Source organism: Mustela nigripes, chromosome 14 (genome assembly GCF_022355385.1).
Source record: "Mustela nigripes isolate SB6536 chromosome 14, MUSNIG.SB6536, whole genome shotgun sequence".
NCBI classification, from domain to species: Eukaryota; Metazoa; Chordata; class Mammalia; order Carnivora; family Mustelidae; genus Mustela; species Mustela nigripes.
The window spans coordinates 25,172,681-25,199,984 of record NC_081570.1 but is presented as its reverse complement, the minus strand read 5'-3'; the positions used below and the strand labels follow the sequence as shown (position 1 = coordinate 25,199,984).

The window sequence follows — 27,304 nt, the reverse complement described above, 5'->3', positions numbered from 1 at the left end:
AGTCACTAGGAAAGGGCCGACATCTATAAACATCCATAGAAACATAAAAGAATACAGTCTCTGTATTTTATAGAGATAAATGTACATACAAAAGCACCTCTAGCAAGAGTCAACATAAACGCCCTAAATTTTCCCACACGTTAGTCACAATGAATATTAGTACAATATTTAGCAGACAAACTATTCTTTCCTTCCTACGATTTAAAAGTAGATTGGAAAATTTTAATGGTTCAAATTTCTATGAACAATTGTCCAAAAGAAGTGCAAAGTGGCACATTGTTCTTCTCTCAAAACATTTTCTTCAAAACAGCTCTTTACTCGGAAATTGCCCTGCCGAGACTACACAAATACACTCTTTCCTTCATGTTCCCAAACATTTTCTGCAGCAAGCCGACTTCAGAATCATTGCATTGGCTTTTGAGCTGCCCTCACAGTAGTAAATGTTCAATAGATGCTCTTTTTTCATCGAGGTTTTAAAGAAGAGGATGTTTCTCACAGTGAAAAGCATTTTGAAAGAAAAAATGGAGCCAGATCCTTGCCTTTCACTGTCTTCTTCCTTAGTTAATTCACATCTCCAGAGACCGCTGCTCAAAATCAGTTGGAAGTAGTACTCCTTTCCATCCATCCAACAATATTTACTGAGTGTATACCCTGTACTAAGCACCACGTATTGGATTCAGAGCTATTCAATCTCTGCCTGGGAAATGTGCTCAACCTGGTCTCCTGGTAGGCATGCTCTAGCCAGGCTGTGCGTTTTCTTCCCTTTCCCAGCTCTGCCCATTTCATCCCATTCCTTGCCAAAGAAGAGAGGGCCCTTCCCATGCTACTATGTCCAGTTAGTCTCCACCGCAAGAGCTACAAGAGGAGGGAAGGGACAAACAACTCTGGAGATGTGCAGATACTTGATGCTTTGTTGACAGGCTCACAGAATGCTTCACACTTCATAAGAAAGCCAGGAAACCAATTATCAGTCCATTAGCAGCCACTTTCCAAAGAAGTTTCAAAACAGGCTCCACCAGAGATATGCCAAGACTTCACAAGCTCAGGCTTTCTTCACCATTTTGTAAACCATTGGGAGAAGGTGTGAACCCTAATTGCTCAGCTCCTAATGTATACGGGCATAGGTGTGAAATGTGAAGGCAGGGCCTCCTGGGATGGTTACAGTGTAAGTTGGGAATCAGCAGCCAAACCTTGAGAGACCAGGGAGGGAGAAGTGGGTCCCTGGGTGTCCCAAGAAAATGTCACAGAGAATAGAGGGCTTAAGCTGGGCCTTGAAGAGTTTTCAGGTAAAGGAGGGTGTTCTGGGTAGGAATGTTGCAGGAAATGGTCCTCTCCTACTACCCTCCTGTATTTTAACTCCGAGTTCCCCTGAAATCCCCGCACCCTGTCCTTCACTGGACACACACACTTGCGCGTGCGAGCACACACACCTACACACACACACACACACACACACACACATACACATATCTGCAAAGGAGTGCATGGAGTCATAGGGTCATCCAGATTCTCAAGCTCAGCACTATTGACATTTTGGACCAGATAATTCTTTTGGTGGAGGAGGGACAGTCCTGTGCGTTGTTTGAGCCACATTCCTGTCCTGTATCCACTAGAAGCCAGTGGCACACACACCCCTCTTGCTGCCAGTGTGATGACCAAAATGTCTCCCTATTGGACATTGCCAAAGACATCCCCAGAGAGAAAAACCACCTGAGATTGTGACCCACCAATCAAGGGTACTGTAGACTTCCCAATCCTAAGGACGAAGAAATCTGTGTTTTTGCGTTAAGTGAGGCTCTGCTTAAAGTCTGTAGGATTGTAGCAGTGAGAAAGCTTGGAGTAAAGGAGGATGCGATATTTATTCAACATTTTATGTTATTTGGGAAGATAATGAATCTTTCCTACAACTTTATGGCATATTTTCTTCTCTCATTTTACCAATGAAAACAAAGTTCAAGGAGACGAGGGGACTAACTCAGAGGTTATAAAACCCCTAAGGATTGGGCTGGAATTTGAAGTGTTCATTGACAGAGCAGGTTCCTACTTCAAACCCTGTACTCTCTCCACTGTGCTAGATTTCCAGAATCCAAGGGTTCATCTGCAGCAGGAGGAACAAGGGAGCCTTAGGACAAAAATGCTAGCTCAGAGTATGGGCATGCCGTTGGCTGAGTTCCCCTCATGAAGTATCAGACATTGACAAGCATTAAACAAAGTCATGAAAGCTGGACCCATGATCTTTGTTGGAACTGTATGAATGCTCTACACCAATGTGCAATATATCAGCACCAAAGCATTTCCCTAATCTTTATTTTTTCTCATTTCTTCTACCCACCCATTTATCCGTCCATCTTTGATTTATTGAGCATCTACTGTATACAATCTCAGCTACATAAGAGGGTACGGCTATTCTTGTTCCTTGTCAAATCATAACCTAACCTGAAGGGCCTCTGAGGATGATCTTGCTCATCTGGGGATGGGTTTGAAGGGGAAATCTCTTAGTGCCTAACCTTATATAATGTGCTAGAACTCTTTCAGGAAGTATCTGGAGCTCAAAGGTCAAAATTCAGCACAGGCTCTTGGTATATTCTAGTGTCTTAAGGGTTTAAATCTAAAGGTTTAAACAAATAAAATACTCTTAATTTCACTTCTTTAACCCAAAACCAATTCCAATCTTGGCTCTTCTTTTTTTACTCTTACCCCTATGCACACATATTTCGTGTGGTTTTAATCAAAATGAACATATCAACTCACGTTCTGTGTTTCAAAGTTCACATTGTATTTTGTATCTTACCATGTTGCTATGTGCCTTTAATACTTCCCATTCTTAGTATCTATGGAATGTTCTGTTTATTGGATGGAGTCATGACTTAGTCAAACTGTCATGTTCATTTGTTTTACATAAGGCTATAATGAACATCCTCATGGACGTGGCTTTTTTCTTTCTTCTCTTGAACTATAATTCTTTGGGCTAGGTTTCCAGGAGTGAGGTCATCAGGCCAGAGTATAAACATTGTTATGACTCTCAGTGTACACTCTTATATTGCTCCCCAAAAATGTTGTGCCGGTTCATGATGCCAATAACAGAAACTATATGATTAAGAAGATGATTCATATACAATGCGGTCTTCCCATGCAGAAACATGGTGTATCTCTCTTTCATGTTCCTCTACGTTCACTTTTCTAAATGTAACAACTTTGTGGTTTTCTTCCAATAGATTATATAACATATTGCTTGTACCCATTATCTGCATTGCCAAACCCCAAGTATTTGCATCCCCTTTTATGAAATTGCTAACTTCGTAAGTATAAGTTGAATACATCCCCATCAGCACACCCTTGTCGACTTCTGTAAGGTGTCACGTGTTGTGATGAGGGCTGTGACTCCAGAGATGGGTTGGACACAGCCTTTGACCTCAAACTTCTCACTCTGATGTAGAGAGAGACGTAATTATGTAACTTAAAGGGTGCTCTTATGGTTCAAAATTTAGTTTTCAACTAGAAAACATTGGTGACACGGGCGTATTTAGGATCCATCCCATGAAAAGTCATTCTTTTATTTAACAAATATTTGCTGAATGCCTGCAATGGGGCAGATACTATGGTGGATGCTGAACAGGGGATCAACAGCCCCCCCCTTCTCATGAAGCATAGAAAAGTCATCACTATGGGAACAGTGGGGCCTGAAAGGAGTACAAAGTCGTGCTCCTTTTGGAATGGGGACATCCAAAGGATAGCACTGGGTCCTGAGAGAAGCTGTGGGGTTTGGGCCTCTGCAACAGGGGGGTATTCAGTGGATTCATTGGTACACACACACCTGTGCACACAGGCACACATCACCCATCTGTGTCCTTGGTTCACAGCAGTTCCTACAGGGTTTGGCTACTGCCAGTGTATGTGAGTGGAAGAAGGGAGGTGGAGGGGTCCATGGGAGCAGGTACTGGAGAGAGACTACTGGGTACCCCCAGACTGGAGACGCATCCCTGGCAGGCCAAGGGGTATGAAAGTGATGTCGGGATTTCCAACACAGCATTCGAGACAGAGACTCCAGTCCTGACTTTTCACTAGCCGGCCAAGGTCCAGTCCTGTTATTTGTTATTTGTGATCCTCATGGGACAACTGCCTGCGCTGAAGTGTGGCTTCAGGAGTATTGTGTGGTATTTTCCTTTACAACTTGAAAGCACTCTTTCTCCATTGTGGTGAGAAACTCTTCATGATACGTGGTGTATATATTTTCCCAGTCTCTTCATCCCCCCTACTTTTTTTTATTATTTTGCATCGTACACTTGTTTAATGTAGACAAACCTTCAATATTTGTGATTTCTTTTCAGTGCTGACAGAGTTATCATTCTGTCACAGATCTGAGAAGCAGTTTGTTCTATTTTTGGTTATTTGTGGGTAATTTGATTTTAAAAAAATATATAATTTGTTAATCCATCTGGAGTTTATTTAGATGAATGTAGAATGTATGGTCCAAACTATTAAGCAGTTTTCCAACACAATGTATTAAGCAATTCATTTCCCTTCTGATTTGAGGGAAATGAATTGTTTTATCACATACTGAATCCTCACATGCGGTTAAGTCTATTTCTTGAGACACCACTTTGTTCTGCTGCTCTATTTCTATCTTAGCACCGGCATTGAATAATTTTAATTGTTGTTTTATAATATGTTCTAATATCTGGCAGAGCTGGAAACTACTCCTTCCTCCCTTAATTATTTTCTCTTTCAGAAATGTTCATTGTTATTCTCATCTGTTTGTTGTTCAAGATTAATTTTAGAATCATTTTGTCAGAGTAAAAAAAAAAAATCCTATTGGGATTTTGTATGTGCGCTCCTATTAAACCGTAAATTAACTTGAGGAAAATAGGCATTTTTATAATACACAGGCTTCCCGTCCAGAAACATGGCATGTCACTCTTTTTGTTCATCTACTTTCATTTTTCTAAATATAACAGCTTTGTGGTTTTCTTCATATAGGTCACATACATTGCTTGCTACCTTTATTTTTAAATAGGCAGGTGCTTTTTTCACTCCCCTCCTACCTCGACCCCAATGCCCCATGCACAGGTGAAGCCTGTCCCTTTTTGCCTCTTCTGTATAGCTGAGCCCTGACTTTCCCTGTAAATATATACTCTCAGGTTTTCCAGGACAAGAACAATTTCAAACATCCTCTCCTTTGGCCCAGAAAATATGATTGTAATAGCTAGACTCTTTGGAAATTGCCTTTTTCAAATATTTGGAGCCAGAATTGGGATCAGCTGAGGTTTGAAAGCATCAGCCTCAGTGTGAGACATAATATTCCTGGGCGCTGCTTGTGTTCTGAGGCCAGGGGCTGTAACAAGGGCTGTATGAGCATCCTCTGCTGATGTCATGTTCTGCTTAGTTCTCTAGGCTTCCTTAAAGGCCTCACTAGACCACAGGTGGCCCCAGGAGAGGGGCAGGGAACCTGGGGATTGCTTTGGTCCAGATGTGTATTTCAGGCCAATTCCTAGAAGTTGAAAAACAGCGTGAGGGATTCTGGGGCCCCCTTCGTTACCAAGTCCTCAAGAACACAAACACTGAAGACCTAGTGCTATGCAGAGGTTTGGCGGTGATGGGGGAGAGGGTGGTAGCTGTTCTGTGTAAGGGCCTCTGGTAATCCAGAGGAGTCTTCCTTGGACAACATCCTGGTGGTGGTGGGAGGTGGGGAGGATCTATGTCTGCCCCTGCACTGGGGAAGGGACACTGCAGTCAGGGTGGGGAAGCATTCTAGAACCACAGGGTCAAGCTGGGGAGGGTAAGCCACGGCTGGGAGAACTGACCCTGGACAAAGGCATGGCTCATAAAGGTGGCTGCCAACATTTCTTGGGAAGTAGAGTCGTCACTTGTCTACCAGACCAGTGTGGGTCATACATCAATTGTTACCTTAAACTGCTAAACAGGTAGATGTTAGTGGAAAAAAGGCAGCTTCTGGGCTGAATCAAGCCCTCACTGAGAAGGCAGCCTACCCCTGCAGGGTAGCCCTGTCCCCAGCCAGAGGCTATGGTACTAAAAAGGGCCTTCCTTATAGAAGGGATTAGAGAAGAAAATAACAACCAGAACAGAAGTCCAGTCCCTGGGCAGGGGCACACATTGGGACAGGAGTGACAGAGGAGAGTCCTGAAACTCCTGGGTGTATGGACATGCTGGATTCCTCACGAACCACCAGATGCCAACTCTGGAGCCATGCTCAGACCTCACTCCATCAGTTTGAGGGCATGGGCCTTCCCATGACTGTGAGGCATGTCTGAGCCTGGGCCCAGGATCTGGCTCTAAGGACTGAGCCCATGGAATGAAGGTTGTCAACTGATCTGAGCAAGGTCTGATTGAACAAAGATTAAGGGATGTTCTTTGGAGGAGGCTGCCAGCATGTTCAAAGAAGTAGAGTCAACACTCCCTAAAAGGCCAGTGGGGGCCATAAACATCACTTATTATCACTTTGTTTTTAAATAGGCAGATATTTTATGGGGAAATGACGTGTCCTCCATGGCCCTGCCCACTCTCAAATGGGCCCAAGTGTGGCTAATCATTAGAGTTACTCAAAGGGTTTTTAAAATACAGAATCTTCATCCCCAGAAATTTTGATTCAGCAGGTCTGGGATGGATACCAGACACTGTGGTTCTAAAACCTTCCTAGGAGATCTAGATGCTAGGTCAGCTCTGTAGGCCACTAATATGGAACTCCCACTGTGTGTATCAGTTGTTTGCAGGGAAGTTTTACATCCTTGCTGAGGGGTTTGGTCCCAACAAGACAGCAGCCTCTGGAGGCTATGACATATGCGTCCATATGTTGTTGTTTTGAGTCTCACCAACCTAAGATTTCCATAACCCATGATGCCAGTCATCATGATGGCAGTAACCTCCTGTCATCCAAGAAATACTGACCTCCACGTTGATATGCCCTAGGGTTGCAAGGTCCAGTCCTCTGAACATTACTACTTGGTGCTGTTGTTGCCTGCCTCTCATTTCGTTTGAACACAGCAAAATGTGAATTGGGAGGAGCTACTGCACGCCGAGCGTTGTGCTCCGCACTAGGAGAGGAATGGGGATGATTCTAGCATGGCTCTTGCCCTCTAAGTGCTCATACTCTAGTGAATGTGATGAGCACTACTTGTGTTATAAAGCAGTCTTCGAATTATTACAATAATAGAGGTGGCCACAAAGTGCCCCCAGAATGTAAAGGAAAAAGAATTTATCCCAACCGAAAGATTCTCAGAAGACTTCTTGGAGGACCATAGCACAGGCAAAATTTCAGCCCAATTCAGGAATCTGTCCAGAACCAAACTGCAAACACAGCTGAGTATAGGGCCCAGTCCAAATGCTATGGTCTTACAACTAGGAGTCATAGTCCAAGGTATCTTGGGACCGTAGCTACCTGGGTGAAACAAGGCTGGGAAAACTGACCAAGCCTTAGGGGTCTAATCCTGGACTGCGACCTCTGCTTGTAAGTGGGGATGGCATCTATCTGCCATTCTCACCTCGGTTTTCATCTGTGGGATTGTGGCTAATAGGTTCTTTTCTCTGTAAGATTTCCAAAGTTATGTGTGTCCTAAGTGTGTTCTCACCGCAGACCATGCTTTCTCCACTGTGCTCTGCCATGTTTGACTAAGAGAACTATGGAGGAAACAGTTTCACCAAGGAGGGTCTGTTTTCATAGCTGCTGGCTCAAGACTTGGGGCTTGAAGCTCTCTCTACTTGTATCCCTCCTCCATTCTGTGACCCTTTGGCCAAGTTTGTCATCTAACTTGGTCATAATTACATTGCCATTGGCCCTGGGTGTCACTGGGCTCTGTGGTTAGTGGGGAAGTTACCACTCACTTCTTCTGGAGCTTGGCTTTCTAGGAGAGTCTTGGACTACCCCTCTTGGATTTATAGGTCTTCCTCCAGTCATTTTGTACAAAAGCAGTATTCTAATGACCCCAGGGAAGGCGGGACAAGAACAGGGCTGCTGCCATAAGCTGATTAATTCCCATCTTGCCCTTGGAGTTAGGAAGACTCTCCCATAGTCCTAAAGGCAGCTCTCTCAGGTCAGCTGTAAAGTCCCCTGGATCCTTGTGGATTCCTATGGAGGGAAATTCAAACATACTTCCTTATGATCATGGAAAACAGCCACCAGGTGTTTCAGTCTTCAGTGGGTGATAGTCTGAGGTATGACTGGGCTTTGAGTGGCTAGGACCATGGCTGGTTCCATACTCTGTGTGAAGACACTTTATTGAACAGCCTTAGAAATTATGGTAAGGCTCTCTGAAAGGACTCAGGTGAAGAGGACAGGTGCTGCACGCCCCAAAGTACAATCCCAGGAGCACCTCTGAGCCATTGAAGATATATTCTACCTATTTCTTGAATTCCCCTTCCCCATTAGGGAAGACTTAGGCTCTTGGGCTGTGTCACTCCAACACAATTTTTTTCCCGCAGTTAATACCTGTATTTGACCACCAGGATAGTAACCTGCGGGAGTTGATCCCTTAGTTGACTGAGATCTGCTCCTGTGGCAAAGAAAGAATCCTATGAGTATCACTCAGGGATCCCAGGGTCTGGGCATGGGCAGCTGAGGGACCTCACAACAATGAGATGCACGTTTCCTTAGCCCTCAAGGAAGACTGGGTCACTGAGGCACCCGCTCTTCATCTCTCATGGCATAGCTCATCAGAGTCCCAGACAAAACTCAAGACTGACAGCATGTATACTACTTAGGTATAGATCTCTTCAGCACCAGGTGCCCCCTTGTAGCTGATAGACTATGTCTCCCTTTATAAGTTGGTCTTCCCATAGAAGGTAACACCAAGCGTAGAAGGTAGTGACCAAGCCCTCAACCATTCCTGCAAATGACTTCTGTCAGGATCTTCTGGATTTGGAGTTACCCTCTCACTCACCCATTGAGGAAAAGAGGGACTAAGGACCAAAGAGCAAACCTTGGTCTGGAGTCTTGCTTAGTTGAGCAATGGGCTATGCTAGGGGAGGAGTGGGGAGATGCCTCTCCTGCCACCTCAGTGGGCTGGCTGAGACTCAGAGATAGGCTAACCAGGAGCATGTGTGGAGAAACAACCATCAGCAGCAGAGCAGGGAAATGCCTTATTTCAAATTCAAGAAAAATTGATTTTATACCTTCTACATGCCCAGGTAGTACACTCAGCACCTTGAGAAGCATCATCAAAATGAATCTTCACACAGAGTTGTGATTTAGAAGTTATTAGTCCCATTTTTTTATGCATGTGGAAATAAAGTCAGTGAAGAAGTAGCCTCCCATCCCCCCCACCAAAAGGCATATAACTAGTAAGAGAGAGAAATCAGGCAAACCCAAATTTTTAAGGATTGTCATTTCTTCCAGTTTGGGGATACTGGCTTGGCTTGGCTATGTCTATTTTTCAAAGAATTTATGGTCTGTTTTCAAGGTAAAAGATGAGCCCCAAGAGTATAAACTCAGCCTCTTCCCATGAGTGCAGAGCAGGGACTCTGCCAGGCTTTGTTCCATAAGAGCTGGTGACAGGAGTCCTCAGCCAACAGCTAAAGAGCACATCAGACCCCAGATCAGAGCCTGGCTTTGAATAGGGTCTAAAGGTTAGTGTAAGCACCAGGAATGGTTTGGGCAGGCATTATTCCAGAGGTGGGGCAAGAAGCAATCATGGCTGCAGGCGGGTCATTGTAAAAGCTGAACAGGAGTGGCACTGCCTGTTTAGACCAAGAACTTAGCCAGCCTCTCAAGAGGTACAGGGAACAGGTTCTGGTTGTGGGAGGCAAGAACTTTAGCACTTATCAGAACCACAGTTTAAGAGCTTCAGTTTAAGATTCCAGCTCCCAAAGGGGATTGGATTGTAAATGGGGAGCTTGAGGCAGAAGCTACCCCCTCAAGTGAGAGAATGTTCTTGTATAAGGGAAATAAAAGGACCATGAGTGGGGTGACTATACATTTAGATTTGTTTGGGAGACTATTCCAGTTTGTATCTTGTGTCCTAAAGTAATTATTAGTATTCTCAAAAGTGTCCCAATTTGGGCAATGTATTATGTGGCTACCCTAACCATGACCCAAGAGACTTTATGCCAAGAAAGGTTTTGATCCTCAGTTGAATATTTTGGATGCTGAGGGAATTCTCTGAGCCAAACGCCTATGAACCACTATGTGACTGACCCCTTCCTACCTCTGCATTCATCCCATACTACTTGCCTCCTCGCTTACTCTGTCCAGACTCGCTGGGCCTCTTTCAGATCTTCAGAGTCTCTAAACTCCTTCCTACCCCGGTGCCCTCGCACTTTGCAGTTTACCATGTTGGAATGTTCATTGGGTGTCTGGGTCCTTCTAATCACCTGTTAGCTGCCACCTCCCTAGAGAAGCTTTCTCTAACCGCCTTATCCAAAAGGTAGTCCTTCACTTTCTGAGTTCTTCACATCCCTCTTTATAGTGTATTAGTCGACTTTTGCTCTGTTATCAACAGTCCAAAAATCTCAGTGGACTGTAAGAACAGACATTTATTTCTCATTCATATCCCATGAGGGCTGTGGGTCAGTTACAGCTCTGTGGGGCTTGGCTAGGTTCTACATAGCCTCTTATTCTGCCATCTAGGCTGAAGGACCAGTCCATACATAGAACATTCTGTTCTTGTGGCAGAAGGTAGAAAGTCAAGCAGATAGGGCAAAGCCATCACAGGCACTGAGTGAGTTGAACCTGGTGTACAGACTCTGTGACTGCAACCAGGAAGAATAAATGAATGGTGGGAGGCACCCACACCACTCAAGAGATATGATGCCTAACAGAGCTTTCCAGGTAGACAGGAAGAGAGAACTTTCTAGAAAGGAAAAAAGACCTGGGCAAGACATGGAGTTAGCCTTGCACATTTGTAGGGCTGTGAGTCATCTAATACAGCTGGGATGTAGGATGGGGTGGGGGAGTGGAAGGGTCTTATCTTAGGTCTTTGAGGGTCTTTTGTGCCCTTTTGAGGAGTTTGGGTTTTATCCTCTGTGCAGTAGGGAGTATTTAAAGAGGTCCAGGAAAGGATGTAACATCATGAGAATTTGTGATTTATGAAAATCACTCTGGAGCCACTACAGAGGATGGATTCAAAGGGAGTGAGCTTTGAAGCCAGGAAACCAGGTAGACTATTGCAGCAGGAAGAGGGCCTTAACTTAATAGGGCCATGATGGGGATGTGACAAGTACAAGAGATATTGAAGAGATAGAATGAACTGAAGTTAGTTACTGATTGGATATGGGAATGAGGGAGGAGTTGATATATTTTGCTTAGGTAACTGGGTATTGTCATTCATGGAGATAAGGAATGAGGGAGGCTTAGAAAAATAGATAAAGAATTCAATTTTGGACATGCATTTGAGATCCCAGTGGGATCCTCAGTAGAGATGTACGTCAGACGGTTCCCTCCCCAGTCTGCCACGTGCAGGAGGACCCCAGCGAATGGAATTTACTTGGGAAGCAGTGGCATAAAGCAGGAGTGGCTGGATGGTGGTAAGAAAAAAGCCAATCACTGAGTGATGACAAGGCTGAAACATTGGCTGACACCAGGGAACATTCCAGACCCTAGAATCCAGAAGAACCAGTTTTGGGAAAGAAGACTTCAGAGTTCAGTATTGAAATATTTAGTTTAATCTGCTGTGACATAATCCAAACTCCTTCTCATGGTCTGAAAGTCCTTTGCCATCCTCTTCATGTCATCTCCCGTTCCTTGTCACTTCAGGGTTCACCTTGCTTCTGCCACAGAGCTCCCCCTTCTGTCCCTCACATGTACCAAGCTCATTCCCCCCATCTGCAGTGGCCTTCCGTTCGATGTCTGGCTCCTTGCTCACACAGGCCATCTCTCACCTCATTGGAAGTAGGTCACTCCCACTACATTCACTTTTTCCCTTCGCCCAGGCTTACGTTCTGTTACAGTATCAACCTCACGAGAGCTGAGGGCTTGCTTCTCTGCTTTGTTGGTTGCCAACCCATATCCCTCATACCCGGAGCAGTGTTTGGCACATGGCCGGTACTCCAGGGATCCTTGGGCAAGGTGGAGACATTGCCAAGACCACAGAATATACAGCTCTGGGGCTCAGAAGGGTTATCTTTCCAGGGGGCATACATTGAGGGGTCATGTGTGGGGTGGGGTGCCCTAGAGAGGATGTGAGCTAGGGGTAGACGACCCTGAAATCGATCCCTTCATGTTCCACAGTGTGAATGTCAGGTAGAGGAGGAAAGCTTGTGGATGACTGTGAAGGGACGCCAGAACCAGAGGTGGGAAAAGTGAGTGGATGTGATGGAGGACAGAATGGACATGGTTCAGGAATTAGGGGGAGATCAGCTCTGTTGAAGACCCTGCCTGTCTAATTCAGGACACCAGCGTCCCAATCTTGCTCGCCTGGGACCAAACAAACAAACAAAAAAAGGAACAGAAAACCATGAGCACAATTATTCATGGTTGGAATTAAATCCAGTATGAATTTAAGAGGACATACCATGTGCACCAGAAACATGTGGCCAGCATCGCCCACTGATCCTAATGCTCCCTTTGGAATGTGGGAGTTTCTGCAAGACGTCCTCAAAGAGAACAACACCTTAACCTAAGGATAAGGGTGAGCCATGCAAGGGTGTAGTTTCACCCCTCCAGCATGTGACTTTGAGAACCTCTCACCACTTCCACAGCCCCAGTGAAGTTCAATGAGAACTTTCGCCAGGCTCCAGTGCCAGAGATGATGTTAAGATAACTCTGATGAACACAAACACACTGAGCTTCTGAGCAAGCCAAAGACATTCAAGAGTGGGTTTGTGAAGCCTCTGCTTCCAGCTCAGCTAAAGCATTCATCAGCAGAGCTGCCTTAGTTCACCAGTCCAGAGATCCACAATGAAGCAAGAACAACCTGATTGGGCTTCTCCTGCTTGGCTGAGCACTGCTAGAGAAAATCGCCCAACCAGGCCAGTGGTTGCTGCTGCAGATTCCCTGGGTGCCCGGCTCGCTGGAGCCTGCAGCAGCATCAGCCCATCCATCTGTGCTTCTCAAGGCAGCCTGTTGTTCTCTTCTCCATGGAAGCTGTCCCCTCACTGCTCCCCTCAAACCCATGAGCAACCCCTGCCTGCACCTGGCACTGGAGAGTGACCTTGCCTCCCACATGGCAGGCAGACAACCATGTTCAAATTGCAAATATCAAAGACACCCAGCCTATAGATGAGACTCCTTCCCATCCTTCTCTGCTTTATAGCGGAGATGTTCACTTTTCTCTCCCATCAAAAAGCAGTCCCCCCTGTAGATTGTACATCCCCTTTAGGCTTTAAATCAGGGATATGCAAACACCTTTGAGCTCAGTAAGAAATACAACGCTGTATACACACTTGCACTAAGTGAAGCAGACGATTTACAAACAGTACTTACCTTCACTACTTACAGTGTGCTCAGATAATTTCCATTCTCTTCCTTTTTTCCTTTTTTCTCTCTTTTTTTTTTCTCTTAGCATCCAACAACTCAGTACCCACCACATCACTTTCACAACCAGTAATTAATAGACTGTTTCAAAAATCTTGCTATAGTCTTCCTCACCTCCCACTTTCTTAGGAATCTTTTGCCTTATGTGGAATCTGTCCTTGTTCTGTCTCTCCAGCCTCTCCCCATCTGCCGAGTGCTGCCCGTCACCACTTAAATGTCCCTTGGTCTCTCTTAACTTAGAAGTAAAGCTCTTCCTTCACACCCTGCACCACTCTGCCCGTTCTCTAATGCTCCTTTTTACACCCAGACTTCCTTGACAGGATCTCCTCCCTGCTGCATCCATTCCTCGGCTCCCGCTCCCTTGTCACCTGCCCTTTCTGACCTTTGTGTCCCCCACACCCAGAGACTGCTCTCACCAAAGTTGCCAACGACCTCTTGTCATTAAAACCCAAAGGGTGGCTTTCTGTCCTCCTCAGATGCTCCGCTGTGTTTCAGAACAGAGTGTCCCTCCTTCTAGAAACCACTCTCCTGTTTTTCCTCCTCCCTCAGATGCTTGGTCTCCATCTGCCTTGCCAGCTTTTCTCCATTCTCTTGCAAAGTTCCATGCTGTCTGCTTTTCCTTTGCCAACTTGAGAGCTCTGTCGCTTGACGTTTCTGTTTTCCAATAATATTGTACGTTTCCTGCATCTCTGTTGACCAGCTTTATTCTTCTGTTAGTGGCCTCTTAATTTCCTTGGCCCATATTTCTATTTTGAGTGTTACCTTTTTATTGAATTGTTGTTCCATATATGGTAAGCATAGTAAATTTATTTAGAATATATATACTAAATATTAAATATATAGCAAATATTTAACTGTAGTAACCTGCAAATATTTCTCTCTCCCTTTGCTCCTCAGTATTGAGGTTTTGTTTATGGTGACTTTTTAAAATCCAAAAGTTTCTTATTTCTGTAGTTAAAAAATACCATTTCCCATATGATTTCCTGCTTTGGTGTAATGCTGAGAAAGTCCTTCTCCATCTCTGAGATTATATGAATAGTGCTTTTTTTTTTTTTTCCCGAGTAGTTCTGTGGTGCCTTGAGTGAGATATGAATCTAATTTTTCCACAGCTGGTTAGCCATTTGTCCCAGCATTCTTTATTGATCCATCCACTTCTGCCCTGCCAATGTGAAAAGCCCACATTTTCATATACTAAATTTTTAGATGTCCATGTCTGTTTCTGAAATTTTCTTTTTTGGCCCCATTTCTCTCTCATTTGGAGCTAATACAATACAGATTTTACTATTACAGCTTTAGAATATGTTTCAATATCTGAGTGGGTAAGGCCTCCTTACTGGGAAAAAGTAGGTGTCATAGCTAAGAGCTCGGATTCTGGAACCCATATGGCTGGGTTCATATCCCAGCCCATCACCCCTTGCATTATGACTGGGGACAGGTTACTTGACTACCTGGACTCAACTTCTGCACCTATAAAATGTGGACAATAGTATACGCTTCAGAAGGTTGTTGTAAGAGATTGCTGATGGGCATCCCATATGTATTACTCTCATCTCTCTTAGGAGACACTGGCTCTTTTCGCCTTCATGCAACAGATGGATCTTACAATTGTTTCAAGTTTCAGAAAAAAAAAAATATTTGTGTGGGTTGTGCCTGAAATTATGTTCAATGTATACAATGATTTGAGGACAATTGTCATTTTAATAATATGAACTGTCATCCGGAAAAATAATGCGTCTCTCATTTTTATATTTTCTTTTCTGCCTATCAGTAAAGTTTTGTTGTTTTCATTGTATAAGCTGTGTTTGTTCATTGTTGTAGGGCTGAATTTGATTTGCTAACACTTTGCATATGGGATTTCTTTTTACACTGTGGGTATGTTGGTATGTGAGTAGGTGGGTGTGAGTATGTATATCATATATACTGTTTTATGGGAGTATTTGTATCAAAATTAATTTAAACAGCATGGCTATTATGGTGTGTTTAAAATTTTAAAGCTCTAGCCACAAAACCACCTACTCCTTAAGTACATTCCAGTTTTCTTGCATTTTTACACAAGTTTGGTAATTCAGAATTTCCTAGGAAATTCTGCTTTGTCAAGATTTCAAATTTATTATTATGTTATACATACTATTCTCTAATAATTAACATATCTCCTTAATTTTACTATCCTTTATTTATGTATATGTGGCTTCTCTCTTTTTATTTCACGAGAAGTTTCTTATTTATGGGTCTTTCCCATTATTTTTTTCTATTTTTATCTTCACTAAGTTTATTCTCCCTTCTCTCCTTCATCTTGTTCAGTTATTCTCTCTGTAACTTTTGTGTTTCAACATTCATTTCACTTATTTCTCAACAATTTAATAATGAATAAGGCTATGAATTTTCTGTGAAATATAGCTTTGACCTGATATCTTCCTCATTATTATAACTAGTCTGTATTGACAGGTTTCATTTCCTTTTTTAACTCAAGAACTTGTTTAAGAAAGTGTTCTATGAATTTTCAAGTGATTTAGGGATTTTCCTGTATTCTTTTAGTATTGATTTCTAGTTCATTTGCACTGTGAACAGAGAGTATGACCCCACTGTTTTTGCTTTGTGGAGAGGTTTTTGGAGATTTCCTTGTAGTCTAAGATAAAGTCCATTTCTGTAATATTCCATGGGTGTTTGTAAAGAGGGTGATGCTCCCATTTGAAGGCCACATAGTTTCATATAACACATACACACATACACTCATATTATTTTATAGATCCTCTTAATCTTTACTTACTTCTCTTTTTTAAATTTAATTTCTTTTCAGTGTAACAGAATTCATTGTTTATGCACCACCATGCAATCCATGCCCTCCATAATACCCACCACCAGGCTCCCCCAACCTCCCACTCCCCACTCCTTCAAAACTCTCAGATTATTTTTCAGAGTCCATAGTCTCTCATGGTTCATCTCCCTCTCCAATTTCTCCCAACTCCGTTCTCCTCTCCATCTCCCCATGTCATCCATGTTATTTCTTATGCTTCACAAATAAGTGAAACCATATGATAATTGAATCTCTCTGCTTGACTTATTTCACTCAGCATCATCTCTTCCAGTCCCATCCATGTTGATACAAAGGTTGGGTATTCATCCTTTCTGATGGAGGCTTAATACTTCATAGTGTATATGGACCACATCTTCCTTATCCATTTGTCCATTGAAGGGCATCTTGGTTCTTTCCACAGTTTGGCGACCATGGCCATTGCTGCTATAAAAATTGGGGTACAGATGGCCCTTCTTTTCACTACATCTGTATCTTTGGGGTAAATATCCAGTAGTGCAATGGCAGGGTCATAGGGAAGTTCTATTTTTAATTTCTTGAGGAATCTCCACACTGTTCTCCAAAGTGGCTGCACCAACTTGCATTCCCACCAACAGTGTAAGAGGGTTCCCCGTTCTCCACGTCCTCTCTAACACACGTTGTTTCCTATTTTGCTAATTTTGGCCATTCTAACTGGTGTAAGGTGGTATCTCAATGTGGTTTTAATTTGAATCTCCCTGATGGTTCGTGATGATGAACATTTTTTCATGTGTCTGATAGCCATTTGTACGTCTTCATTGCTTCTGATTTCAGATTAGTATATTTTTCTCCAACTCTTGTACTTTTCTTTTATTTTCAGCATAACAGTATTCATTATTTTTGCACCACACCCAGTGCTCCATGCAATCCGTGCCCTCTATAATACCCACCATCTGGTACCCCAGCCTCCCACCCCCTGCCCCTTCAAAACCCTCAGATTGTTTTTCAGAGTCCATAGTCAACTCTTGTACTTTTTAAAAATAGTTTATTTGATCTGCGTCAATGCTTTGGGCCATAAAGTATCATAAACATCATATCTTCATTTTGTAATCTATGCATCATCCATTATTTAAATATCATCTTTGGATTTTGGTTTTCTTTGTCAGGACCGCCTTCCCATAATTGAATTATCATTTTGAAAGCAGTGAAGCCATCAAGGACAATGCCAAAAGAGAAGATAGTAAGAGAGGGTTTTCCAACAAGCCCCTTGTGTTTCCTACTCAAGACTGTATCAATTAATGATCTAATATTACACACAGTAATTATGCACACACCTGTTAATGAGTTTCCCACCTTTGTCAGTTTTCAAAAGTCTGAGCAATGGCAGAGCCCTCTGATTTAAAGGTTTATCCAAGGTTGATATCTGTAAGTATAACTACTTCTAGAGGGGCTAGGCACTTTCTATCCCTCTTTTAACCTGGATGATGGATAATGATGAGATCCAATAACAGCATTTGATGTTTTCCTCTATTTGGACACTGAGAAGCAAACTCTGCTCTCCAGCAGAAACATTCCAAAGTACCATGCAAACATAATTTTCCAGGGTGAGAAAGATTGGACCTCTGTAAGACAATGCATATTCCCTTCCCCTGCAACAAGTGTAAGTCGTCTCTTAGGGTGCTAGCCTGATCTCTGTAGGACCACACTCTTGTTCTATGAGTGTCGGTTTATGAGCTTCCTCTCTTTCCAAGTTCAAGAAGAAATGTCTGTTGGTAGTGTCTGTTAAACCCTTGACCAAAAACAAGGATTGTCCAAGAGCCTGGTGTGACATTGTAACATCCAAGGTTCTGATATTAATATTAAAACCCCCTTTTTGGGTGGTTTGCATTTGCTTCCACCAGTCCTTCGGAAACCTTGATTGCACATTTAGGATCACCTGGAGAAGCTTTTAGAACCTGTGGATGCTCTGGACCCACTCCACCATATACATAGGAATCTCTGGAGCCTTGGCATTGGTGAACTTTAATACTCTTCTAATGTGAAGCCTGAGCTATCTTGGCCCCTTCCCTTGTTTTTAACTATTCCAAGTTACTTTGTGTAAGTCACTAATGTAAGTTGTGTAAGTCTTGTTCCAAAATGAGGGTTATACTTTACTCAGCTAGGTTAGCCCGTATACATGTATTGTCATAAATAACGTTTTGTCTCTTGTCTTTTTTATTTTTTTAGCATTTACTTTCCATTTCCCCTCTTTATGCCTCCTTGTTGTGTCCTTTGAATTCCATTTTTTGCTAAATTGACTGCTTTCCTTTTTCCCCTTTGGTAATTTTGAAGATAAGCTACTTTATAGTCTATTACTAATTACTCTAAACATCTTTAAAAACATGCTCTAACCTATATTTCTCTAATTAACCACAGAAACTATATAACAGAATTTCTTGCAAGATGAGGAAATTAGCATATCTCCTTGCTCTAACTTTATGCTTTCTATCAGTGTCATCTGCAGAGTTTTACCCTGGGGTTTGGACAGGAATGATATCTTTTATCCTCTCTTCGAAGGAATATTTGTTACGCTTGCATTCTGGTTTATAGCTATGTTTACAGCAATTATTTAGATTCTTTACTCTATCGTTTATTTGCTTGTTCCTAATCTTTTTTTTTTTTTAGTTTTTATTTATTTTTTTAATTTCTATCCAGCGTTCCAATTGTTTATGCACCACACCCAGTGCTCCATGCAATCCGTGCCTTCCATAATACCCACCACCAGGCTCACCCAACCTCCTACCCACCACCCCTCCAAAGTCCTCAGTTTGTTTCTCAAAGTCCACAGTCTCTCATGGTTCATCTCCCCCTCCAATTTCCCCCAACTCCCTTCTCCTCTCCATCTCCCCATGTCCTCCATGTCATTCCCTGTGCTCCACAAATAAGCGAAACCATAAGATAATTGACTCTCTCTGCTTGACTTATTTCACTCAGCATAATCTCTTTCAGTCCCATCCATGCTGATACAAAAGTTAGGTATTCATCCTTTCTGATAGAAGCATAATATTCCATAGTATATATGGACCACATCTTCTTTATCCATTTGTTCAATGAAGGGCATCTTTGTTCTTTCCACAGTTTGACAACTGTGGCCATTGCTGATATGAACATTGGGGTACAGATGCCCCTTCTTTTCACTACATCTGTATCTTTGGGGTAAATATCCAGTAGTGCAATTGCAAGGTCATAGGGAAGTTCTAATTTTAATTTCTTAAGGAATCTCCACATTGGTTTTCTTTTTGTTTTTGTTTTTGTTTTGTTTTATTAAACGTAACTTTCCCACATTTGAGTTCATTTTGATTCATCTCTTGTTTTGGTAGAAAACATCTTTGAGTGTTTTTTTTTAATGAATGTTATATGAATTATATATTTTTCAAGGTTCTTTAACACTGGGAACAATTTCATTGTCTAGCAACTTGGCTGGGTCATTCTATTTTCTACTCTTGATTTTCTGATTGAGCACCTACAATGAATGCACTAAGCATTGTGGGAGCCACTAGGGACTGAGAGGAATAAAACAGACAAGATTTCTACTCTCATGGAGCGTATGTGTATGTTTGGGGGCAAGAGAGGAACAGATCATAAACAACCAAGTGAACAAGATAATTTTAGAGAGTGATAAGTAAAGTTACCATATACAGCTGCTCAAAATGGTGCCCCTGGAGCTTTGCAAGATGGCAACCTACTACGAAGGGTATAAAGAAAAAAGAATAATGTGATAGAGTCATGAAGTAGGGGTGGGGACTCAGGTGATGTTAATTAAATTCTCCTCTGCTGCTAATGCACTTGTGCACATGCTCACAGTGCTTCTGGTGATCTTCCCTCTGAAATCATGGCACTTCTTTTTGCCTTCGGTCTGCCCTGGTGTGTTCTACTGGAAGGCAGACCTTGTGATTTTGACCCTTGGCTTCAAGGTTATTATCTCTGTTGGCTTTGGATTCCTCATGATCTGTGTTAGGGCTTGCAGCTGAAGACAGCCTGGCTGTCCCACTTTAATGCTAATATAATGGTTAGGAGTTGAGAGGTCAATATTCAGCAAATTCTAAGGACACCCCCGTGGACTCCACTTTTGGGCCCAGTGGGCAGTTCTGTTCTCATAAGAGGATGTTGAGGGGTGGCTAAGAGCTTGGCCCCTGGAGTCAGTTGGATTTGAACTTGCTGTTACCATTTACTGACCAAGCAACCCTGGCATATTACTTAATCTCTGTGTGCCTCAGTGTCTTCATCTTTAAAATGGGCTACCAGCAAATTGTACTATTGGGACAGCTAAATTGACTAATGGATGACAGTGCTCAGATAGTGCCTGCACTTAGTAACCACCACTAATATGTTATAATAATCACTATTGACTCTATATTGTGTTGCCCAAAAGCTTTTTCATGTCCATCTCTCCCCTTGACTCAGACTCTTTCTATATCTCTAAAACACAAGAGACTACAGCGATAAGACTGAATATGTCTTAGGGGCATGGTTCGCTTTGCGGAATTGGATGGGAGGGCTTTGAGTAGCAGGTTGGAAAAGAGATGCATAATGTAGAAAAGGGAAGGATGGGTAGAGTCAGGGGAAGGAAGGAGAAGCTCAACATAAAGAGTCACCAATTCCTTTGTTTTGTATGTATGTTTGTTTTGCAAGCATGATTTCATTATTGTTTTTTACCTTAGCTTCATTATAATTAATAAGCCAGATATTATGCTAACTTAAGTTTCAATATTATTAACACCAAACATCAATATAAATGTTATAAAGGGATTTAAATGTTTGTCCACATTAGTTTCTACCCTCTTTATACTTTTACATTTAAAAGTGTTTATTATGAGCCTATATCATTTTTGCAGTCAGAAAAATTAAATATTGTTTTCATTTTGAAAAAGTATTACCCCCCAAACCTATTACTCGAAAACAATTTTTATTCAGGGGCTCATGTCCGGTCTTCATCCACGTGTAAATATGTAATAGCTATAATCAGAGATATACATATAATTTTATGATCTACTGTTTTACTTAAAATGATGCTTAACGTTCTTCTTTCTGCAGGGTCATATTTATCACTTTAATGATTTCGTTCAAACAGCATCACATTAAAAGCTATAATTTACCTCATATTATTAGGCTGGCATATAGGTTGTTCACATTTTTTTCTCTGTAATAAAATTATGTCACTATAAACATCTTTGTCCATGCAGCTCTTTTTCTTTTGAATTAATTCCTAGAGATTAGTGAGTCAGAATATTTGAGTAGTTTTGTGGTTGTTGATAAGAATTCATATATTCCCTTCCAAAAGGATTATATCAACTTTACAGTGCAACCGGCAATAAATACATATGAGTTTCCAAGACACCTCAACAATATTGGGCTGTATATTTTTTCTTTATTTTTTTTTTTTACTAGTGAAATGGACTGTTTTCATATTAATTCAGTTTTCCTTTCTGTGAATCCTGTGAGCATACTCTTTGCTTATCTTGGTGATATTCTTATGTAGTTATTAAAAGCTCTAATTTAATATTGATATTCACCCTTTGGCATATTTGTTACAATTTTTTTCATTCTATTATTTTCCCTCTTAATTTTGGTTTAGTGTTTGCTTATTTGTTTGTTTTTCCATTTATAGCACTTCCCTTGCCTCAACCTTGTTCCAGGGTCTGTTAGTCACTGGTATGAAAAGTGTTTAAAATAAGGAATTCCAGAAGAGTGTGTCCTTAGGATAAAGTAGGAGAGAGAGCAGGAAGTAGATAGGGCATGGAGATAAGGCACCATCACCTCTTCCCTAGGATTCTTCCAAAGCTTTGGTTTCTGCAAGAGAGTGTTTAACCAGCACCTCCTTAGCGTAGTTTTGTAGCTTTGAGGTTGCCCAAATCCTCAGGACATACCTATGATTAAAGAGGGGAAATGGACTTGGCATGCCTTGACCCTGGTTAATACCCAGGGGATCAACAGCAGTTAAGAGGACCAACTCCTCCATGTCTGTAGTTTGCCAGAGGGACCCTTCCCAGCACCGTGCCCAACATGGAGCCCAGCATGTTTCCCTCCAAGATCTCAGAGCCCAGTAGGTCCAACCCAACCCTGGTTTTACGTTTCTTTCCATTGCTCTTTAGGCTAAGGAAATACACCCCGTGCCAACCCTCTGTAGCCCAGGCAGAACGCCAGGACGCACCCTGACCTCCGTGGCTCTTCTCTTGCAGTTTCCTGCTTTTTCAACTTCACCAGCCCCTCTGGGGTCGTCCTGTCGCCCAACTACCCAGAGGACTATGGCAACCACCTCCACTGCGTCTGGCTCATCCTGGCCCGGCCTGAGAGCCGCATCCACCTGGCTTTCAACGACATCGATGTGGAGCCTCAGTTTGACTTCCTGGTCATCAAGGATGGGGCCACGGCCGAGGCCCCCGTCCTGGGCACCTTTTCAGGAAACCAGCTCCCTTCCTCCATCACAAGCAGTGGCCACGTGGCCCGTCTCGAATTCCAGACCGACCACTCCACCGGAAAGAGGGGCTTCAACATCACCTTTACCAGTGAGTCCCCACTCTGTCTCCAGAGGACCATCCCTCAGAGTGCTGGCCCCTGAGTATTGTGGAGGGTGCCCGAAGAGAGGAGCACTGATGTGGGGTGGGCCAGTTCCAAGGGCTTGGTGGGGTTGCAGGGCCTCAGCATGGGGCTCCACCATGATCAGAAAAGCAGAAAGTCTGGGCTGCTGGCCAGGGTGCTCTTTTCAGTGGAGTTGCTCTCTTGAGCATTTCTTTCCTAGAAGTGCAATATGTAACGTAAGAGGAGCCTGGAACCTTATTTCTCCTACCCACCCTCCCTCTCCTAGAAGGCCCAGTGAGCACCAGGAAGGCCCCTGAGAGAGCAAGCCTGTGTCATCCTCTCATTGTTACCCGTCCCTCTCAAGGTGCTCCCCCACTTCCCCCCACAGTCCTCGAACACCTGCTAACTGTTGACTTCAGGTACTCCCAAGTGGCTTTCACACTTCACTTTGCCTACTTCCCACCCCTGCAGCTGAATCAGAAACAAAGGTCCGGAGCAGTGTTTCTGCATGGATCTGAGGCTTATAGCCTTGTTGTTGGGGCAGTTCCTCATTGTCCCTCTCAGGGCCACAATCCAAAATCTATCACCTCTGGTTTTAACCCTGGGCCCCTTCTTTAGAAGCAGCCTGAAGCTAAGTGGTAGTTCTCTGCATTTCTGTGTCTCCTGGGGCTATAGTGAGGAGGGGTAGGGGAGCAGAGCTTGGAGACCAGAAATAGCAAGCTGCCAAAGGTAGCAAGAAGAGCTTATTGGGTCATAATAAGCTGTAGACCCAGTGAACTCAGCCAGTGGCAAATAGTCAAATGGGGCTGAAGTTGGGTCTGCCTGTTCCTCTTCCAGGGGCTACTTGTGAAATGCAAGCCCCCGGTTCCTGCCCCACCCATGCATGCAGACACTCACATAGTCTGGTTCTTTTTGACAGAACTGATCTCCTCCCAGCCCTCACCCCACTCCCTTGGCATAAAGGCCTTGCTTCCTTGTCCCACCTGTCCCTGGAGTCTAACTGAGCTGGGACTATTGGGGACCTCAGATTCCAAGGAACCACCCAAGCTAAAGCTCTCTCCCAACACTCTCTTCAGCACCTTCTTCAGGACAGCAAACTTGCTAGAAACCATCGGTCTTCTCAGGCCTGCCTCTTCCAGGGTGTACCTATTCCCACCATCCACAGTTAGGAGGAAGCAGAACCCAGTCCATCTTCCCTAGTCTTCCCAGTCTAGCACAGCGCTCTAGCTTCTAGATGATCAACCTCTATCCTTGCTTTACCATGAGATCATGAGCTCTGGAAAGGTACGGGTATGTGTGCTTATCTTCTTATCCCTTCTGCCCAGCACAGAGTCTGGACCTGGTAAGGATCAGTATTGGATGGAAAGATCCAAGAGTGACTCATACCCTTTTTCTCCCTGGTGGGAGTAGGAAGAGGGGTGAGAGGTATCCCAGGGAGCCCCCCCTTCCATGATGGTCAGGGCTAGGAACTCTGCAGGTTCAGTGTAGGTATGAATATCAATAGGAAGCCTGGGACAAAACCGGCTACTGAGACTCCTGGCAAAACCAAATCCCAGGGAGTGCCCACTTTCCAAAAAGCAGCAAGTGCCGAGTTCTTGGTGGGGAGGGGAAAAGGAAGGCAAAAGGCAGGGAGGGGTCGGACCTAAGTGAGAATCCAGATTTTGCCTAACATTCCTCTTCAAAGCTTCTCCACCACCATAAAAATGACACACGGCCAACACATATATACTCAACAAAATAGAGCAGGTCAAAGAAGTACTAACTACTACCCCAGAATCCCCCACCCAGAAATGATTCTTGCCAGCCTTTGCTGAACACTGCTGCAAACATCAGATATTTCTCTATGCACTTATAGAGATAATTTGGGGGGATACGTAGACCTAATTGTTTTATATTTGGGCCCTGTTGCAAAATTGTAATCCCTAAAGGGATAAGGCCCCGTAATCTACATGTTTATAGGCTTCACAGGTGATTCTGATGTAGCTGGTACAGCACTATCCCACCAACAAGTGTCCGGGAACTGGGACACAAAGCTTCTCGGTCACATGCAGCCAGTGATCATCTAGGATGAGCCTGCACCTGCCCAGCGTGAGGAGCTCACCTCACAGACAGCTTCACCCCTAGTGCTCCTTAGAGTAAAGCTAATCCTTCTTCCACATGGGGCACTTGGACCAATGATGATGGCAGGTGCTGTCCCCAGGGCACCTGCCGTTTGAGCACCTCTGTGCTTCCCACTGCCAGTGCTCAGCAAAAACATCAGTAGCTAAGCTCTGTCTACCCCTTCCACATGCCAGGAAACTGAGGTCTGAAAAGGCTCTTGACTTAGAGCTTTTGCACCCTGACATTGGAAGTAGCTTTGGAGTCCTGCCTGTATGCGTGCATGTGCAACTGAGATTTTTAGGAGACATGTATGGACTTCTGGGCCCCAAGCACCACTTTTCTTCCCAGGGCATCTTTCTAAATGTCAGGGCACCCTCATAGTCATCATTCCTCATGAAGGAAGGTGAGAAGCCTAAAGTCTGGAATGACCTGGGCTTTGCATTTCAGCGGGAAGTGCGTTGGGGTGTCTGCCGAGGCACCACAAGGGATCGTCCCAATCATCCCCACATCAGATGCTCCCATAACTTGCCTTTGGTAGGAAGTATCCCCAGATTTGCAGGTCTCTTGCCTCCAGCATGATCCATCCTTCTGTTCCTGGTTGTACAAGTGTTTCAATCACTAGTGAATTTCAGAGGGTTGCAAATTGTGTTCTTAATTTAAAGTGGCACAAGCCCACATAGCCAGGGAGCCTGGCCTCCTGGAAAGCACCATCCGCGCAATAGCAGGGTTGCAGAGAGGGTGTGGCTCAGAGATTTGAGCTCCAGAACTGTGGCACCCTGGTGGAGGCAGGCTAGGAACGTCTCCCCGGAGCACGAAGGAATGGGAAGAAGGCAGCAGACTCATACTCAGGGAGTACTTGCCATCTGTCAGGCGCGTCCCAAACATCTCCACTTTCAAATTCATATCAACTTTCCTTTTATTTCTATCCTGAAATGACCCTGCCAGGGAAATATGGTCTCCATTTTATAGGTCAGGAAACAGAGACTCAGCAAGATTACGTAAGTTGCCCAGAACCATGTAACTAACAAGAGGCAAAGCTCAATTAAACCCGCAAGCACTCTCTTTCCTCTGCCCCATTCCCACTGCATTATCATTGCCTGGATGACGGAGCGAGAGGCTGCCTGACAATACACAAGGAAATGAGGGAGATGGCTTCAGACAGGGTTGAGTCCAGGGCACCTACTTTATGATGCTTAGTGTCTATTAGTGTCACAGGACTTGGAGCCCAGCTCATCTGCAGTATAAATGATCCCGTAACTGTCTGAAGTTAGGGAAGTGTGGAATGGTTGTGGCAGTAGGACGGAGCTCTGCTCCTAAGCCATGCTGGGCCTCAGTTTCCTCATTTGTAACCTTGGTAACCAGGTCTACCTCGTGGAACCATTATATGATGGAAATGAGCTGACATGAGAAATACTTAGTCGGTTGCCTGACTCATATATGTTCATTAGCACGAAATTGGATTAGGTGCTCAGGAAGGCAGGAGATCAAGTTTAACAATCACCTGCTTTCTGCCCACTGTGGCTCACTGGTTCTGGGGCATCTGGCTCTGTCTCCAACATGGCAGGTTCTTGTGGAAGCGACGGGGGTCTAGGATTGCCTAACATAATGAAGCTTGTTTTCTCTGCGGTGGGGGGGCCCCATCTGCTCACCAGCTCTGCCTAATCCTGTCCTTGATCCCCATCCACACAGCCTTCCGACACAACGAGTGCCCAGATCCTGGCGTTCCGGTGAATGGCAAACGGTTTGGTGACAGCCTTCAGCTGGGAAGCTCTATCTCCTTCCTCTGTGACGAAGGTTTCCTCGGGACTCAGGGCTCGGAGACCATCACCTGCATCCTAAAGGAGGGTAGCGTGGTCTGGAATAGCGCTGTGCTGCGGTGTGAAGGTAAGTGCCTGCCAGGGCGGGGGACTGGGGACCTTCAGCTGGAGAGGAGGCGGAGGGGGCCAAGTGACACTTGTCCATGTGGTCCTTCCTCTTTTCCCAGGACCCAGGTCACCCTCTCACCCTCACACTGGGACAGCAGGGGCTCTATAAGATGACAAAAATTTACAATTTCTATAGCACAGAAATTTGAATTGTAACCAGAGATTAACCTGGAGAAATGCTGGTTTTAGATAGTCAAGCACCAAAAACACCTCTTGCTTCCACTGAGAACTCTCTCAGTATCAAAGCCATTAGGAGCACTTCTTCCAGCTCCTGCCCAGGGGAGCACCAGGAGCCCAAAGCCTCGGCAGCGCCATGGTTTGAAGTCTTTCAGGCCACCTGGCACTCACTTCTCCATGTGCTCATTTTCCCCGGTTCCCTGGGACGTCTCCCTGCCTTGGCCTTCACGCTCCTATTAAAGGCTGCCTCCATATCCTTGCTGTCAGTCTTCAGGAGGCTGAAAGCAGACCAGTCTCACACAGAAACACCAGTTTCTGTGTGAGAAACACAGCTTGAAGCAAATGAGGGTTATT

The 27,304-nt window shown here is 44.0% G+C and overlaps 1 protein-coding gene across 1 annotated transcript in view; it reads left to right on the top strand.

The window, feature by feature from the left end:
• Positions 1 to 27,304, top strand: part of CSMD2 (CUB and Sushi multiple domains 2) — a 611,427-nt gene that overhangs the window by 361,999 nt on the left and 222,124 nt on the right. The window contains exons 14-15 of the mRNA XM_059377195.1: positions 22,409 to 22,735; positions 26,538 to 26,732. Of these exons, the coding sequence (XP_059233178.1) occupies positions 22,409 to 22,735; positions 26,538 to 26,732 (522 nt within the window). The remainder of the gene's footprint in view (positions 1 to 22,408; positions 22,736 to 26,537; positions 26,733 to 27,304) is intronic.